Here is a 15,408-nt window from a genome sequence, read left to right on the forward strand (position 1 = left end):
TGCCATATGATTGTTTTGGGATACCCAAGTTAAGAGTTGGGGTCAAAGAAAATAGGACTGCAGAAGTGGAATTTCAAGATGGCCAGAAGAATGAGTAGGATTTAGGCAGGCTTGTCACCATTTGTGGGGTGGGAAGTGGTAGTTTCTCTTCCTCTACTTAAAGAGCCTGCCCGCTCTGACTAGTAACGGGCCACGTGTCTGGATTCAGGATAGAGCAATGCTAGTAGAGCGTGTGGGGGACAACTGTGTCACAACCCCTGCTGTTTCCTCTTCAAAAGACAAATTTGTTTTGGTTCAGTTCTAAGTGGGGGGAAACATCTCTTGAGATTCCAGATTCTTTATTCAGAGGAGAGGATAACAGAGTTTTATAGTGGCATCTGTAAAGTTATCTTGTCAATGTGTCTGAATTAAAGCGTAGATTTTTAAATAAAGCTTTCTGTCGGATCAATACAAAAAGATATTTCTCAAGAAATTCGTCATTTTAAAAATGTAATTATGAGAGAGGGACTGACTACGGACAAAGTAGGGAAGTGAAAATTCAAAAATTTGGTCATTCTTTTATACATTTGTGCACAGGAACTTGACCTTCCAATTCTCAAAGTAGCTGCTACAGAGATTGTGTCGGGAGTATCTGGAGAATCTGAACAGAAGCTGAGAGAACTATTTGAACAAGCTCTGGTGAGTTAGCTAATGAGTCATGGCAGGTTGTCACATTGTATAAGGTTATATTGAAGACACTGTTTCCTCAAATATTACTATTACCCATTCACTGGCCATTCTTTTGTAAACATGGTAATTTTTGCTACCCGTAATGGCAGAATATTTACACTTGATCTTAGCCGAAAGGCTGAGAAATGATGATGGCTAAATATTTAAAGTAGATTTACTGATACGGACCATTGGATAAAATAATCTGTTGAATCTGAAACCGAAGATAAATTGGTGAGAAGTTCTGGGCTGCATACCCAGTAGTGTATGTTGAAAAGAGATTATCCTTCTGATAATTTCTTTCACTTTCACTTTTCACAATTTAGGATTGCCAAACACCTTTTAAGCAATGTGAAAAATTTTAACATTAGAATTATCGCATTATAAAAGCAACCAGAGAAATGTCAGCATAAACTCTTCCGTGTTTGCATCATTGAAGCTGTGAAAAGAAAGTTCTGTCACGGGAGAAATTACAGCTTGGACTTTATCCTGGTTGGAATTCATGTCATTAAATTTGTATGCTTAAGACCTTCTGAGAAAGATGACATTTGGTCCAGTTAAAGTTTTCGCATCTATACAGTGTCCTAGTTAATTGTCTGTACTTTCGGGTCTGAAGCATAGGTTCCGTCCTTGTGCCACCCCTTAGTAACTGTGGAATCTCAGACAAGATATTTAGCTATTCTAACCTTTATCTTCCTTGCTAGTAAACGGTTAATAGTGCTACTCAAATCTCATGGGGTTGTTGAAAGCATTGAATGAGAGGATTCTTCTAAAACCTTTCAGTGGTGTCTGAGACCTTTGGTCTCAGGAACGCCTCATGCAACTGGCCCGTGTGTCCAGTAGTCTGAGTGCCTCTCTGCGAACATTGTCATCAGCGGAGCTGGGAGGAGAACCAGCTAGTGAGGGCCCAAATCTCTTTCCTTTTCAATTGCGTGGTTTTGAGTCTTAGCAGGGCTCAGAGTCTGACTCAACATGATGTCACTCCTAGCCACGAGTAACTCAGAATGAGCTGTGTTTTAGCTTGTATATATAGATACTTTTATCTAAAGTTTTTATTTTAACTGATCCCTATCTATTTGTCTCTGTTTTTATTGGGGTAAATATGTTTACCTTACCATTTTAAACATTTTGGAGTGTACAGTTCTGTGGCATTAAGTACACTCATATTGCTCTGTAACCATCACCCTCCTCCATCTTCGGAAGTTTTCATCTTTCCAAACTGAAGCTCTACCCATTCAACACTCTAACTCCGCATTTCCCCCTCCTTCCAGCACCTGACAACCGCCATTCTACTTCTGTCTCTACCAGTTTGACTACTCCAGTTGCTTATGTTATATCTAACTTATTCTACCTTAACTCTTACCTAGTGTATATTTTTTAGAAGACTAAAGATGCTCATTCTCCACACAGATGTCTGGGAACTTGGCCACCCCTTCTGATTCAGGGTAGCCTTCCAAGTCAGCCGCTCGCAGTTCCGTGAGGGATGACGCTTAAGTCCTGGAGCTGGTTGGATGGTTGCTCAGAGTGTGAACATATCCAGTGCCATTAAACTGTGCCCTTAAAATGGGTACGATAGTAATTTTATGGACATTTTACCACATAAAAATAAGTTAAAAATAAAGCCTCTAGTCTTCCGAAATGCCACTTACAGCAGATTCTAGGGCAAAGCTTAGATATTTTTACATCAGTAGGAACACATATAACATTTGTAGTAAGCTTAGGTTTTCTTATTTAAAGTTTATAAAGTTAAAATTTATAAATTATAGCATAGCAAGTATGCCTAATTTGCAAAAGAATTGTGGTCAATTTATCATTATAAAACATGGATTGATGAAAAGACTTTAAATTTGTTCTCTTACATGGAGTCTCTTTTAAGCATCTTGCTTCTCTTAAGTCAGATAAGTCATACACTGTGACTGCCTTCTTTAGGGTTATTGTTTTGGTGAATGATCCTTGAACGTGAAGATTTTTAAAACTGTAAACGATGCTGCAGTACAGGAAATATATTTATGGTTGTCTTTTGTGATGTTCTCATTTCTAGTCAAATGCTCCCTGTATCCTTTTCATTGATGAAATTGATGCCATTACCCCCAAAAGAGAAGTTGCTTCAAAAGATATGGAACGAAGAATTGTAGCCCAGCTCCTAACCTGCATGGATGGTCAGTTTAAAGTAATGAATTCGCTTTGAGAGAATAAATTGTCTTTGTTTTTAATAGTGTAAGTAACGTGAGGATACAAAACATTCAAATAGAGTAAAACTCAGAGTAAAAAACAAATCTTTTTTTCCATAAAAAAATTACATCATTAGTATTTTAATTTTTGGAGTGTAACTTACAGTTATTTTAATGAGTTTACTCAAATGTATAAATACACTAACATATTGTTTTGCTTTTTACAATATTGTGATTGCACCATACACATTGTTCTATAATTTGCTATTTGTATCGTAAACATGTCTTGGAAATGTTGTCATTTCAGTGCAATTATATTCTTCTTCTTTTTTTTTAATCCTCACCCGAAGGTATGCTTTTGTTGGTAAAAATCATTTGAGAGAAATAATACTTACGAAAGACACACTGGCCCTGTATTCTGTCTGTGCCTAAAAAGTTAGCTGTGGATTAAGCCAGAGCAACTGAAGACTGTATTGTATCCCCCTATCTCAGAGTCTGTTTGGAGACATGTACTCCTCTGTCTTGCCCGGACTCCCTGTTGTTGGACTGCTCACCTTGTGCTTCCGCTCACACCTTTCCTCCCATGTAGGATTTCATTACTGTAACACTGCTTATCAGTATCCTGCCCTTTGAGAATGGAATGTTCCCTCGTCCATCCACTCTCCATTATTCCTCATGTTACTGTAGTGCTTTTTTTTTTTTTTTAATTGATTTCGGAGAGGAAGGGAGAGGGAGAGAGAAGAAACATCAATGATGAGAATCATTGATCGGCTGCCTCCTGCATGCCCACCACTGGGGATTGAGCCTGCAACCCTGGCATATGAGCCTTGACCGGAATCAAACCTGGGACCCTTCAGTCCACAGTCTGACACTCTATCCACTGAGCCAAACCAGCTAGGGCTGGGGTGCTTTGTTTATAAATGTTGTTATGCTTCACAAAATATGTCTTTTGTGTTTCTCAATAGATTGTGAGCTGCTTGAGGACCAGGTGTATTTATCTTCCTCACATATCAGGCTTTTAGGAAATGTTAGTTTTATATGTTTATTGCTGTTAAAATGTGTAATACTTTCTAACCACTTAAATGACTCGTGTAAGCATTATTGTCCTCGTTGTCAAGTGTCTTGTTCACCAGTCATCCTGTGTCTGCTTCTCACTAGATCTGAATAATGTGGCTGCGACAGCTCAGGTCCTGGTCATTGGAGCTACCAACCGGCCAGACTCGTTGGACCCTGCTTTGAGACGCGCAGGAAGGTTCGACCAGGAAATATGCCTTGGTATCCCCGATGAAGCATCCAGGGAAAGGTATGCTCTTAGGGACTGAAGCTGGTGTGCCACTGTGACATCTGAACTGAAATTGAGGGGTGAGAAGCATGTCGCCTTGTCTTCCCCTCTCTCTCTCTCTCTCTCTCTCTCTCTCTCTCTCTCTCTCCTCTCTCTCTCTCTGTCTCTCTCTCTCTCTCTCCAGATAAATTGATTTGGAAAGGGAAAAAGCCCACATTAAATGAATGCTTTAAGAAAATAATTTGCTCATCAATAGGGTAATTGTTTTAGACTTTTTTCAGCAGTAATAATGGACTTACATTCCAATACTCACTTGTCCATCATTAACAGTGGCTTCCATTTTTACTTTGGCTGGTCAGCTTAGGGCAGTGTCTAAAATATGGAATAGAGCAGTGTTCACTGGTCCACGTGTGGGTTCAATCTGAGTAACATGCCTTAACCTGTTGCACTAACCTGCCTAAGACCAGAGGTTCTGGGGAAAATAATTAAATGGCTGCCAGAGAGTTGAAACCTGGGTTTTGCTATAGTACCAGCCTTTCCTAGTCATTGGTGTTGAATGTCAGCAGAGCAAAGATATGTCCACTGAATAACTAAAAATATCGCAGGAGGCTCTCTTTAGGAGTAGAAATCTAGTAAAGAAGTATTTTGAAATACTGTATTCCAAATAAATATATTCAGTGACTTGTTTTTACTAGCAGGTTAGGACTCTGACTTTTCCCTCTGTCTTTTATACAGAATACTTCAGACGTTGTGCAGAAAACTAAGACTTCCTGAAACGTTCCATTTTCGTCACTTAGCACACCTCACGCCAGGCTTTGTTGGTGCAGATCTGATGGCACTCTGCCGCGAGGCAGCCATGTGTGCCGTCAGCAGGGTCTTAATGCAGCTGCAGGAAGCACAGAAGAAAGAGCCTGAGATGGAAGGCTTTCCATTTGAAGGAGGCCAGGGAGAAAGGATGGGAACTGAGCCCACTTCCACAGCACAGGTGCTTTCTAGACAGGTACCTCAACTGGCCTTCCGATGTTCTTCATTTGTGTTTCCTTACAAGCAAGCGTCGTCGAAGTTGAGGTTTATGATTTTCTGTTGTATTGGCATTTTATCTTCAGAATAATTATAAGTTATGCCCAGAATGTCTATAATTTCAAAATTACAAGTTGGTGGTGGTTGTTTTTTTGTTTATCCTGAATAAATTCATTTTACAATAATGATTACGAAATTCTGGAGCCTTCCGCCTACCAGCTGTTTTTGTAAATGAAAGTTGTATTGGAACACAGCTGTGGTCATTTATTTATGTATTGTCTATTTCTACTTTCACCTTTCACAGCAGACCCTACACAGGAGTCCTACAGCAGAGACGCGTGGCCCACAAAGCCTCAGCATTCGCTCGCTAGCCCTTTAAGGAAGGGTGCTGACTCCTCTTAGAGCAGTGGGCACTCAGTTCTATTTCCTGGGTACCTTTGGTTAGGCGGAAGAGGGACGTGCTGACACAACCATACTCTTATCTCTAGCTGCAGGTGGTTCTGGATGACAGTCCTATGCATGTGAGAGGGACATTGATCAGTCTAGATCACTGTTAAAATTTTGAGTTTTGTAAATCACGAAACCTCAAAATAACATTTTTATAGCATTTGAAGGTTTGCACAGGGGGTGTCTACATATTATATAATTTGACCCATGTAACTTTGCCAAGTACATATCATTACTTTCCTCATTTTATAATCAGAGAAACCAAGGTTAAGAGATTGTGACTTGTCTAAGGCCCTACTCCCTCTGCTTTCCAGAGCAGGAACTTAGATCTAGGTCTTTGGTTTTCAAATTATTTTTTTCTTACTCATTTGGAACCACAATTTTATCTGTTAAAAATATAAATGTATCCCTTTTATAATGTTGCATATAAGTTAGGATTTTATCAATTGAATTATTCAGAGTTACTCTTTATACTTGTCCTTTCATATTCTTCACAAGGCAAGAAATCTGCCTTTGAAGTTCAAGACTGAAATCTTACTGCCATCAGAGTAACTTTGTTTTAAATTCACCAAAACTCAGCTGCTCTTAAATATTTATAAATGAAAAGTGGAAATAATATGGTTATTGAAATGAATCTGTGCCAACTGCTTATATTTGCTATAGCTAGCCATAGTATAAGAAGCAAAAATCATTCTTCTGTATTTGAGTATAATTGGTGTTCCTTTCCTTGCCCAGTTATCTATTTAGAATAAAATTAACTTTTTGTGTCAGTGGAGATAATTATTAAAATACTTAGAAGTTTACTATAGCTTACAGAAATACTGTAGAAATCATTTTTAAAAGTACAAAAAGTAATGTTTCAACAAACTTTGTGATTTTTCTTTTTTTCTCTCAATTGCTCCTGTTAAGGATGAATTGCAAAGTCTGCTGAGGTTGCTAAGAAACCAGGATCCCCTCTCAGAGGAGCAGCTGCAAGGACTGTGCATTGAGTTGAATGATTTCATTGTTGCTCTGTCCTCCGTCCAACCCTCTGCCAAAAGGGAAGGCTTTGTCACTGTCCCTAACGTGACATGGGCAGACATTGGTGCCCTGGAAGACATTAGAGAGGAGCTCACCATGGCAATATTGGTAGGTGTGTCTGGAGCTAAATGCCGTTGGCACGTGTGATGGGTAAATGACCATACATGTGTGGCTAGGTTGTATATGTTCTGTGGTAGTAACATTAATCCCCAATGATGGTTTTTCATTTTTCTGATATCTTTTTTAGACTTACTCTTTTGGTCATGCGTGAATTCTGTGAGAGTAAGTAAAAATGAAAGTTTAGGTTTCAACCAAGACCAAATTATTGGAGAAAGACTTTCTGAACTTAGTCAAGCTGATGAAGGTCAAAGCAGTTTAATGCCCATGAAACAGGATTTTTTTTTTTTTCATGCTACTGATCACTTGGGGGTTCATTAATGAAGTGTGATCTCTGCAGAGATGTGTAGCTATTGAGAGAAAATGCACGGAGGTTACAGCGAACAGGTGTCTCTGGCTTTTGACTATAGAGCACTGCCGCTCCGGTTTCTTAAAGGAGGACATTGCCTACAGTTTTGATGGCCTGGAAACTTAGATGATTTTTTCAGAAACCTTTATGTTTAAAACGTTTTCAGAACTTACATTTAAGTATGGATTCCTCAAGAGCAGGGACTTTTTTGTTTCCCACCATATACCTCATGCCAGGAGCAGGTAAGCACTTGGTCGCAGGCCCTGTTCGTTTCTTTGGGCCTCGTGGTCAGTGCTGAAAACGGGCCTCTGGAGAGCATTGGACACGCAGTGTAAAAGGACGCTTGTAGCCGAAACTGGTTTGGCTCAGTGGATAGAGCGTCGGCCTGCGGACTGAGAGGTCCCAGGTTCGATTCCGGTCAGGGGCATGTGCCTTGGTTGCGGGCACATCCCCGGTGGGGGGTGTGCAGGAGGCAGCTGATCGATGTTTCTCTCTCATCGATGTTTCTAACTCTCTATCCCTCTCTCTTCCTCTCTGTAAAAAATCAATAAAATATATTTTAAAAAAATAAAAAAATAAATAAAAGGACGCTTGTAACGGATCGCTGGGATTCTACTTCCAGGCACCAGTACGTAACCCAGATCAGTTCCAAGCTCTCGGATTGGTGACTCCGGCCGGAGTCCTCCTCGCTGGTCCTCCCGGCTGTGGGAAAACGCTGCTGGCGAAGGTATGGCATACGTTCAACTTTTGTATTTCATTTCCTATTAGCAGGTAGGATAAGATGACTATCACTCTGAATATTACACTGAGATATTTTTGTATCATTTCTATTAAAAGTGCATTTAAAATAAGACTGGTAGTTTTCTTCAGAAAAGTTTCCCACTTTTATTTATTTGCGTAAATTTTTTAAAACTTATTTTTGCTTATATTACTAAATTTCCTTCCTTACTGCTTCTAGTACTTTTACAGGACATTGCTGTAAATTAGTTTGAGAACAGAGGAAGGAGATGAGAGCATCACAGCCTTGGTCTGCACCTTTGCACATCAGTGTTAGAGAAACATGGCCAGAAAGAAGGCTCTGCGTGCTAAAATGGGAATTCTCTGGGTGGATGCCATCCCCTTGCTTGGGCGCCTTATAATGTTTGGTTTTAATCTTGTCTGACAGTGAGTGCAAGATTCGTGATGCTCCCCATGAAAAAGTCAATTATGTCCACTATATTTCATTTGGAAGCCAAAGAAGATTTCTGATCACTTCAGGAACTATTGGGGGTTTGGATGGGTTAAATGTTGGGTACCTGGCATTTAGATGTGGAAACCCTAATGTGAATGAGTCAGACTTCATTAGATGTGTATCCTGACTCTCCCTTACTTAATGAGTGAGAGGTAGGAAGCTTATGAAATTGGCAGCAGGAAAGACAAAGATTGAGAGAGAGGATAATAATCTTCATGTTGAGCAATTTTTGGTGGCGGAGCATGCATGCATTCATGGTTCAGCAGGTATTTATTGAGCTACCTGCTTTGCCAGAAATTGTTCCAGGTCCTAGGGATCAACTAGTGAGCCTGTGCTAATAGAATTTATTGTCTGTTTGGAAGGGGCCGGCAGTAAACAAAAACAATAAAATTACAGATTTAGCTAAGTTCTAAAGGAAATAAACAGATTGTTAAGATAGATTGATTGGGAAATGGCTATTGTAGGTTTGGTGTTCAAGGGATGGTGATATTTTATGTTTTTTTATTGATTTCAGAGAGGAAGGGAGAGGGAGATAGAAACAGCAATGATGAGAGAGAATCATTGATCTGCTACCTCCTGCATACACCCCACTGGGGATTGAGCCCACAACTTAGTCATGTACCCTTGACCAGAATGGAACCCAGGACCCTTCAGTCCACAGGCCAGCGCTCTATCCACTGAGCCAAACTAGCTAGGGCAAGGGATGGTGATATTTAAGAGTCCTGAAGAAGCCCTAACTGGTTTGGCTCAGTGGCTAGAGCATCGGCCTGCCGACTGAAGGGTCCCAGGTTCGGTTCCCGTTAAGACCATGTGCTGGGTTGCGGGCTTGATCCCCAGTAGGGGGTGAGCAGGAGGCAGCTGATCAATGATTCTCTCTCATCATCGATGTTTCTATCTATCTCTCCTCCCTCTCCCTCTCTGAAATCAATAAAAAATATATTTAAAAATAAAAACAAAAAAAGAGTCCTACTTTGGAAGTGATAGATTTGAAATACACCTGTAAGATCCAAATGGAAATGCCGAGGAGTACGTGGACCAGGTTCTAAGAATAGGAAAGAACTCTCTTCCCTGACTGTTTTGGAGTTCTGAGACATTGTATTCAGGTTTCATCTCTGCATTCAGGTTATAATTCTTGGATTCTTCTACACACATAGCCATGTGTTTCTCTTTGGCTTTGAACCGTTATTCTTAATTGCAGATGGATCCTTATGTATTAAAAATAATTGTTGCCCTAGCTGTTTTGGCTCAGTGGATAGACCATCAGCCTGCGGACTAAAGGGTCCCGGATTCGATTCTGATCAGGGGCATGTGCCTGGGTTGCGGGCTCAATCCCCAGTGGGGGACATGCTGGAGGCAGCCAATCAATGATTCTTATCATTGATGTTTCAACCTCTCTCTCCCTCTCCCTTTCTCTCTGAAATCAATTTAAAAAATATATATTTTAAAAAATAGTCTGTTAATACTGACCCTTGATAGAGACTTACATTGATGTTTTTACATTTTGGTGAATAAATGAATGATTGCTTTAGTTGGGCAAGGTATTCCTTGATACAGAGATGACAGTCTTTCACTAGAATTCCACACTAGGCTACACGTGTATAACGTTTACATAAATATTTTGTGTCCCTTTCACCTGGTTTCTAGTCTTCATGATTCTTAGAAAGTTTTAGGTTGACGTTTCTTATTATTCTTTTCTCTTTTTCCCATAAGTCTCCTCTCCTAATTGGAAAGAGGCAACTATAAAAGTGGGAAAATAGAGTATAAGCTAAAAGAAACTCCCATGTTATCACAAACGATTGTTATTCTATTGTATATTTGTCTTATTTGTATCTTTTTGTTTCCTTTTACTAGGCTGTTGCAAATGAGTCTGGACTAAATTTTATATCTGTCAAGGGCCCAGAATTACTAAATATGGTAAGTTGTGGCATTAGCCATTGTTTAGATAAGGAAGGTAATGATCTTTCAAATTTCAGGGTAGAATGTCTTCAGATTTTTTAAACAGTTGTCAAATTTTGGTGAAATCACCTCTGTAGGAATGAAGAAATTGAAGCTTACTCTGCTGTACTTACTATATGTACTTTCTTAATTAAGTCTGGTAACTTCTGAGCCTCAGTTTTCTCACCTGCAAAATGGAAATAATTGTAATAATTAACATTTTAAAGTGTTTACTCTGTACCATGAATTTGTAAAGCACTTGACATACATTATTCTTCAACAACCCTGTGAGATACAAATTATTGTTTCCCCTGACTCACAGATGAGGAAAGTTAAGTTTGGGGGTAGAAGAGGAAAAGGGGATAAATGGTAAGGGAAAGAGACTTGACTGGGGTGGTCAGCACATAATACAATATACAGATGATGTACTGTAGAATTGTATACCTGAAGCCTATATAATTTTATTAACAAGTGTCACCCCCAATATATTCAAGTAAAAACAACAAACAAGTTTGGGGGTTTTATATAACTTGGTCTGCGTCTGCCAGCCAGGAAGTAGTAAAGCTAAGGTTTGAATCTGGGTTGTCTTGACTCCTGGATCTGCTTTCCTTGTCCTGTTGTGTGGCTCAAATGAGTTAAGTATTAATAAATAAAAATACTCTGGGAGAAAGAAATCACTAAAGTGACATATAATAACTTCTTTCAGCACTTAAGCAATGTATATCTCAAATTTAAGAGACTGAATTTATTTCCTATCCATTCTGTAACATTTAAAGACAAAATGAGAACGATATCATTTGTTTTAAAAGGCTTCTTAGCCCCGGCAGATATGGCTCTGTTGGTTGAGCGTTGTCCCATGTACCAAGAAATCACCAATTCAGTTCCTGGTCAGGTCACATGCCTGGGTTGCTGGCTCGATCCCCAGTAGGGGGCATGCAGGAGGCAGCAGATTGATGTTTCTCATATTGATTCTTCAACCTTGTCAGTGTAACCAAACAGTATAAAAGAACTGACAGTAAAACTTTGGATTTGGTACTCAGAATGTCATTATTAACTTTAGGGTTAATATTTTCAGTAATTGTGTTTTTAAAAGCCCGGTTATGATGGAAAACTGAATGGCAAATAAGGAATTAGAGATAAGTATAGGATCCTTATTCGAAGTATTTCTTAAAGGCCAAGATAGGGGTTTTTCTTTTGTTTGCTTATTTCTAATCAGTGTTGTCTTTGTTAAGATTGATTTTAATCTGTCCTTTGAACTAGGTTTACCTTCCCCTAAATTAAATTTTCTTTTACATAGTCATTTTGGTTTACTGTATCTGAAGTCCCTTTGCCAGCTATATTGATTATTCTTTTCCATCCCCATTTGAAACTTTGTTGAACTTTATCTCTCCCAACCCACTGATACCTTTTCTTTTTTAAAAAACATATACACTGAGTGGCCAGATTATTATGATATCTGAGGCCTGGTGCATGAATTTGTGCATGGATGGGGTCCGGCCAGCCTGGCCAGGGGGAAGGGACATGGGCGGTTGGCCGGCCTGCCTGCTGGTCGAACTCCTGGTCGAGGGGACAATTTGCATATTAGCCTTTTATTATATAGGATATACACTGAGTGGCCAGATTATTATTCGTTCAGAGATCATAGTAATCTGGCCACTCAGTGTATTTTTTATTGATTTCAGAGAGGAAGGGAGAAGGAGATAGAAACATCAATGATGAGAGAGAATCATTGATGGGTTGCCTCCTGTACGCCCCCTACTGGAGATCAAGCCTGCAACCCAGGTATGTGCCCTTGACCAGAATTGAACCTGGGACCCTTCAGTCCACAGGTCGATGCTCTATCCACTGAGCCAAATCAGCTAGAACCCAATACCTTTTCTTTAAAAATATCTCCTGAGCCCTAACTGGTTTGGCTCAGTGGATAGAGCGTCGGCCTGCAGACTGAAGGGTCCCAGGTTCGATTCCGGTCAAGGGCATGTACCTTGGTTGTGGGCACATCCCCAGTAGGGGGTGTGCAGGAGGCAACTGATCGAAGTTTCTAATTCTCTATCCCTCTCCCTTCCTCTCTGTAAAAAATCAATAAAAATATATTAAAAAAATATATATATATCTCCTGAATATTTTGGTTTAGTTACCCAAATATAATTTTTGCTAAATTAGATTTTTCAGGGAACTAAATTGTTCTACTGCGTAGGATATTATGATCAGAGAAAAATTTGAAACGGTCATGACTTCTACTTTCCAAGTACTTTACCATATAGTACAGTGAACGTGGAAGAGCTCACAGTTACAGTAGTATAAAATGCTGTAAGAGCAAAGAAGACAGTAATGGGAAGAAAGATTAATGGGGATCTTCTCAAATGCAGTAACTATTTGGAGGTAGGTTGGGAAAGCCGTTCAAGTAAGGGAAGCAAAGGGAGCTAAAGTACAGGATACATGTGAGGGAAAGACAGCTCTATTCAAATGAGAAAACAAATACTTGAATCACTCATCTGGGATGCAGTCTATTCCTTAATTACTTTATTATGACCATATAGTCATAAAATAACATCGGAGATACCTTATGATATGAGATTGTTAGCATAAGATTCTGTTTTACTTAGCAGTTTTATTATGACAAACCTGCTTTTCTTCAACTAGTTTGAAATTTTATAAGAACAGTTTCTTATGCCTAGCTAAAGGTGAAACCATATTCTTACATGTAACTTTTTATTTTAATTGTCCTAATGTTATATATAGCTGCTAGTGAGTTGCTGTTATTTCTTGACTGATCTTAATATTTTATAGTTTGATTTTGATTTTAATATACATTATGTTTGATTCCCAGCTGGCTCAGTTTGCCTCTTCTGATGCTTTATGACAAAATAGCTCCTCCCTTAGCAAGATGATGTACAAATGACAGTAGAACAGTGAATTGTCTTGTTTGCATTTAAAATACTGTTTGAATTAATGAGAATTATTGCTGGATATTTTATATGCATAAAGCTTAGGAGGTCACTTCTAAAATAGAATTGTGAGGGGTTTTTTTACTTAGAGAAGACCTTACATTGCATTTAGTCTTCATTTTGTAAATGAGGAAATTTATAAGCTTAAATAATAGCCAATTTTATTAAATTGAACCACATACAACTGGCTATTCTTATAGGTCAGAAATGGGCAAAATACCAGTAATTGCATTTGGCTCAACCTAGTACTTTTTTGTACTCTTGACGTACAAATGTCATTTAAAACTAGTTTTACTATAATTTGGCTTGAACCCCAAAGTTGAACTGTCTGTGCACTCTGTCTCCCGTCTATGTGTGTTCAGTACGTCGGTGAAAGCGAGCGTGCTGTGCGGCAGGTTTTCCAGCGAGCCAAGAACTCGGCGCCCTGTGTGATCTTCTTCGATGAAGTGGATGCCTTATGCCCTCGAAGATCAGACCGAGAGGTAGCCGTCATTGAGGGTCTTTCACAGATTTCTGTCTTAGCACCACAAGCCTTTTTAAACAAGTTTTTATGAAGTTTCTATAAAGTTCAAGGAGTTCTTGTAAAGTCATTCCTCGAGAACATTGAGACTCTTTGTGAAGTAGCCTAGTAATTTGAAATCAGAACTGAGGGATAACAGTTGCATTTTTATTAACCTCTGTATCCTCTTTTTTTTTTAGTATATTAGTTGGGTTACACATATCAGATTCACAAAAATGAGTAGCTGGGACTGGAAATGATACTGATTTGAATAGCCTGCCTTGTAGTCTTAAGATTCTCCAGTTAAATGAGTTCTTGAGGCAGAAGAAAATGTAATTTAAGACACGCACTCACAATAGGGCCAAGTAATGTGCACTGACTCAGCACCATTACACTCTGGGGAAGATAAACCTTGGTCTGCATTGACTGCCACTTGCATTACTACGCTGAGTCATAGTTCTTAGAAATTTCAGTTCAGAGAGTGCCCAGAAACAGCTGTTATCAGGAAGATTGTTATGTAAGAGTTGGAAGCATAGGGATCATATGTTTTTTGTGGTTTATTTTTGCATAATTATTCTGTAGATGTTCTCGTAGATAGTGCAACATTTATTCAGTGGCTCATTTCACTCAAGAATCCCTAGGAACATTAAATAGTTGAAAAAACAAAACTTGACTAATATAAATGTGATTCATATCAAAGCAATTTTGTTCCCTCAGCCCAGTGGTTGGCAAAGTCATTAGTCAACAGAGCCGCAGTCTGCCAGCCACTGCCTCAGCCAGTAGTCACCAGTGGTATCACAGCATCTCCTTAGCACAGTCTCATCCCATAGTGATGTCAGTGGCCAGGGCAGAGGTCCTTCCTATTCCCCTGCCAGCTGTCAGATCCTAAAGTCTAGTGTGGAATCCAGAGCCAAACACGACACTTCTGTCCCGCTGATTGGGGCAGGGTATGCTCTGGATTTTAATCTGGTTCCACAGCCCCTTTCACTGGTTTGCAGCTCTGTGTTACTGCCTAGTCATTTTTTTTTAATGTATTTTTATTGATTTCAGAAAGGAAGGGAGAGGGAGAGAGACAAAAACATCAGTGTTGAGAGAGCATCATTGATTGGCTGTCTTCTGCACACACCCTACTGGGGATCAAGCCCACAATGCGGGCATGTGCCCTGACCGGGAATCAATCTGTGACCTACTGTTTCATAGATTGGTGCTCAACCACTGAGCAACACTGGCTGGGCTCATGTAGTAATTTAAATATGGGGGTGCATTGAGATATATCCAGTCAACCACTTGCCCTCAGAAAAGTCTGTAGCCATACAAACAACATCCCTAGCTTAGGTTGTCTCCCTCTGGGATATCTGCCAGCACACATTTTTGCTTTCCAATACATGTATTTTGATTTTTAACATTTTCACCTAGGGATTCTGCAAATATTTGAGCTTTGAGTGTATTCTTTTTTCTTTTCTTTTTTAATATATTGATTTTTTACAGAGAGAAAGGGAAAGGGATAGAGAGTTAGAAACATCGATGAGAGAGAAACATCAATCAGCTGCCTCCTGCACACCCCCAACTGGGGATGTGCCCGCAACCAAGGTACATGCCCTTGACCGGAATCGAACCTGGGACCTTTCAGTCCGCAGGCCGACGCTCTATCCACTGAGCCAAACCGGTCAGGGAGTGTATTCTT

The 15,408-nt window shown here is 39.6% G+C and overlaps 1 protein-coding gene across 2 annotated transcripts in view; it reads left to right on the forward strand.

The window, feature by feature from the left end:
* The window catches only part of NVL (nuclear VCP like), a 49,444-nt gene that overhangs the window by 12,743 nt on the left and 21,293 nt on the right, over positions 1 to 15,408 (forward strand). The window contains exons 10-17 of one of the 2 annotated variants that reach the window (XM_028158003.2): positions 577 to 678; positions 2,750 to 2,867; positions 4,038 to 4,182; positions 4,897 to 5,161; positions 6,538 to 6,756; positions 7,737 to 7,841; positions 10,197 to 10,259; positions 13,588 to 13,707. In XM_028158003.2, the coding sequence (XP_028013804.2) occupies positions 577 to 678; positions 2,750 to 2,867; positions 4,038 to 4,182; positions 4,897 to 5,161; positions 6,538 to 6,756; positions 7,737 to 7,841; positions 10,197 to 10,259; positions 13,588 to 13,707 (1,137 nt within the window). The remainder of the gene's footprint in view (positions 1 to 576; positions 679 to 2,749; positions 2,868 to 4,037; positions 4,183 to 4,896; positions 5,162 to 6,537; positions 6,757 to 7,736; positions 7,842 to 10,196; positions 10,260 to 13,587; positions 13,708 to 15,408) is intronic. The other variant, XM_054713087.1, reaches the window with a different exon arrangement.

Source organism: Eptesicus fuscus, chromosome 24 (assembly GCF_027574615.1).
Source record: "Eptesicus fuscus isolate TK198812 chromosome 24, DD_ASM_mEF_20220401, whole genome shotgun sequence".
Lineage (NCBI taxonomy): Eukaryota > Metazoa > Chordata > Mammalia > Chiroptera > Vespertilionidae > Eptesicus > Eptesicus fuscus.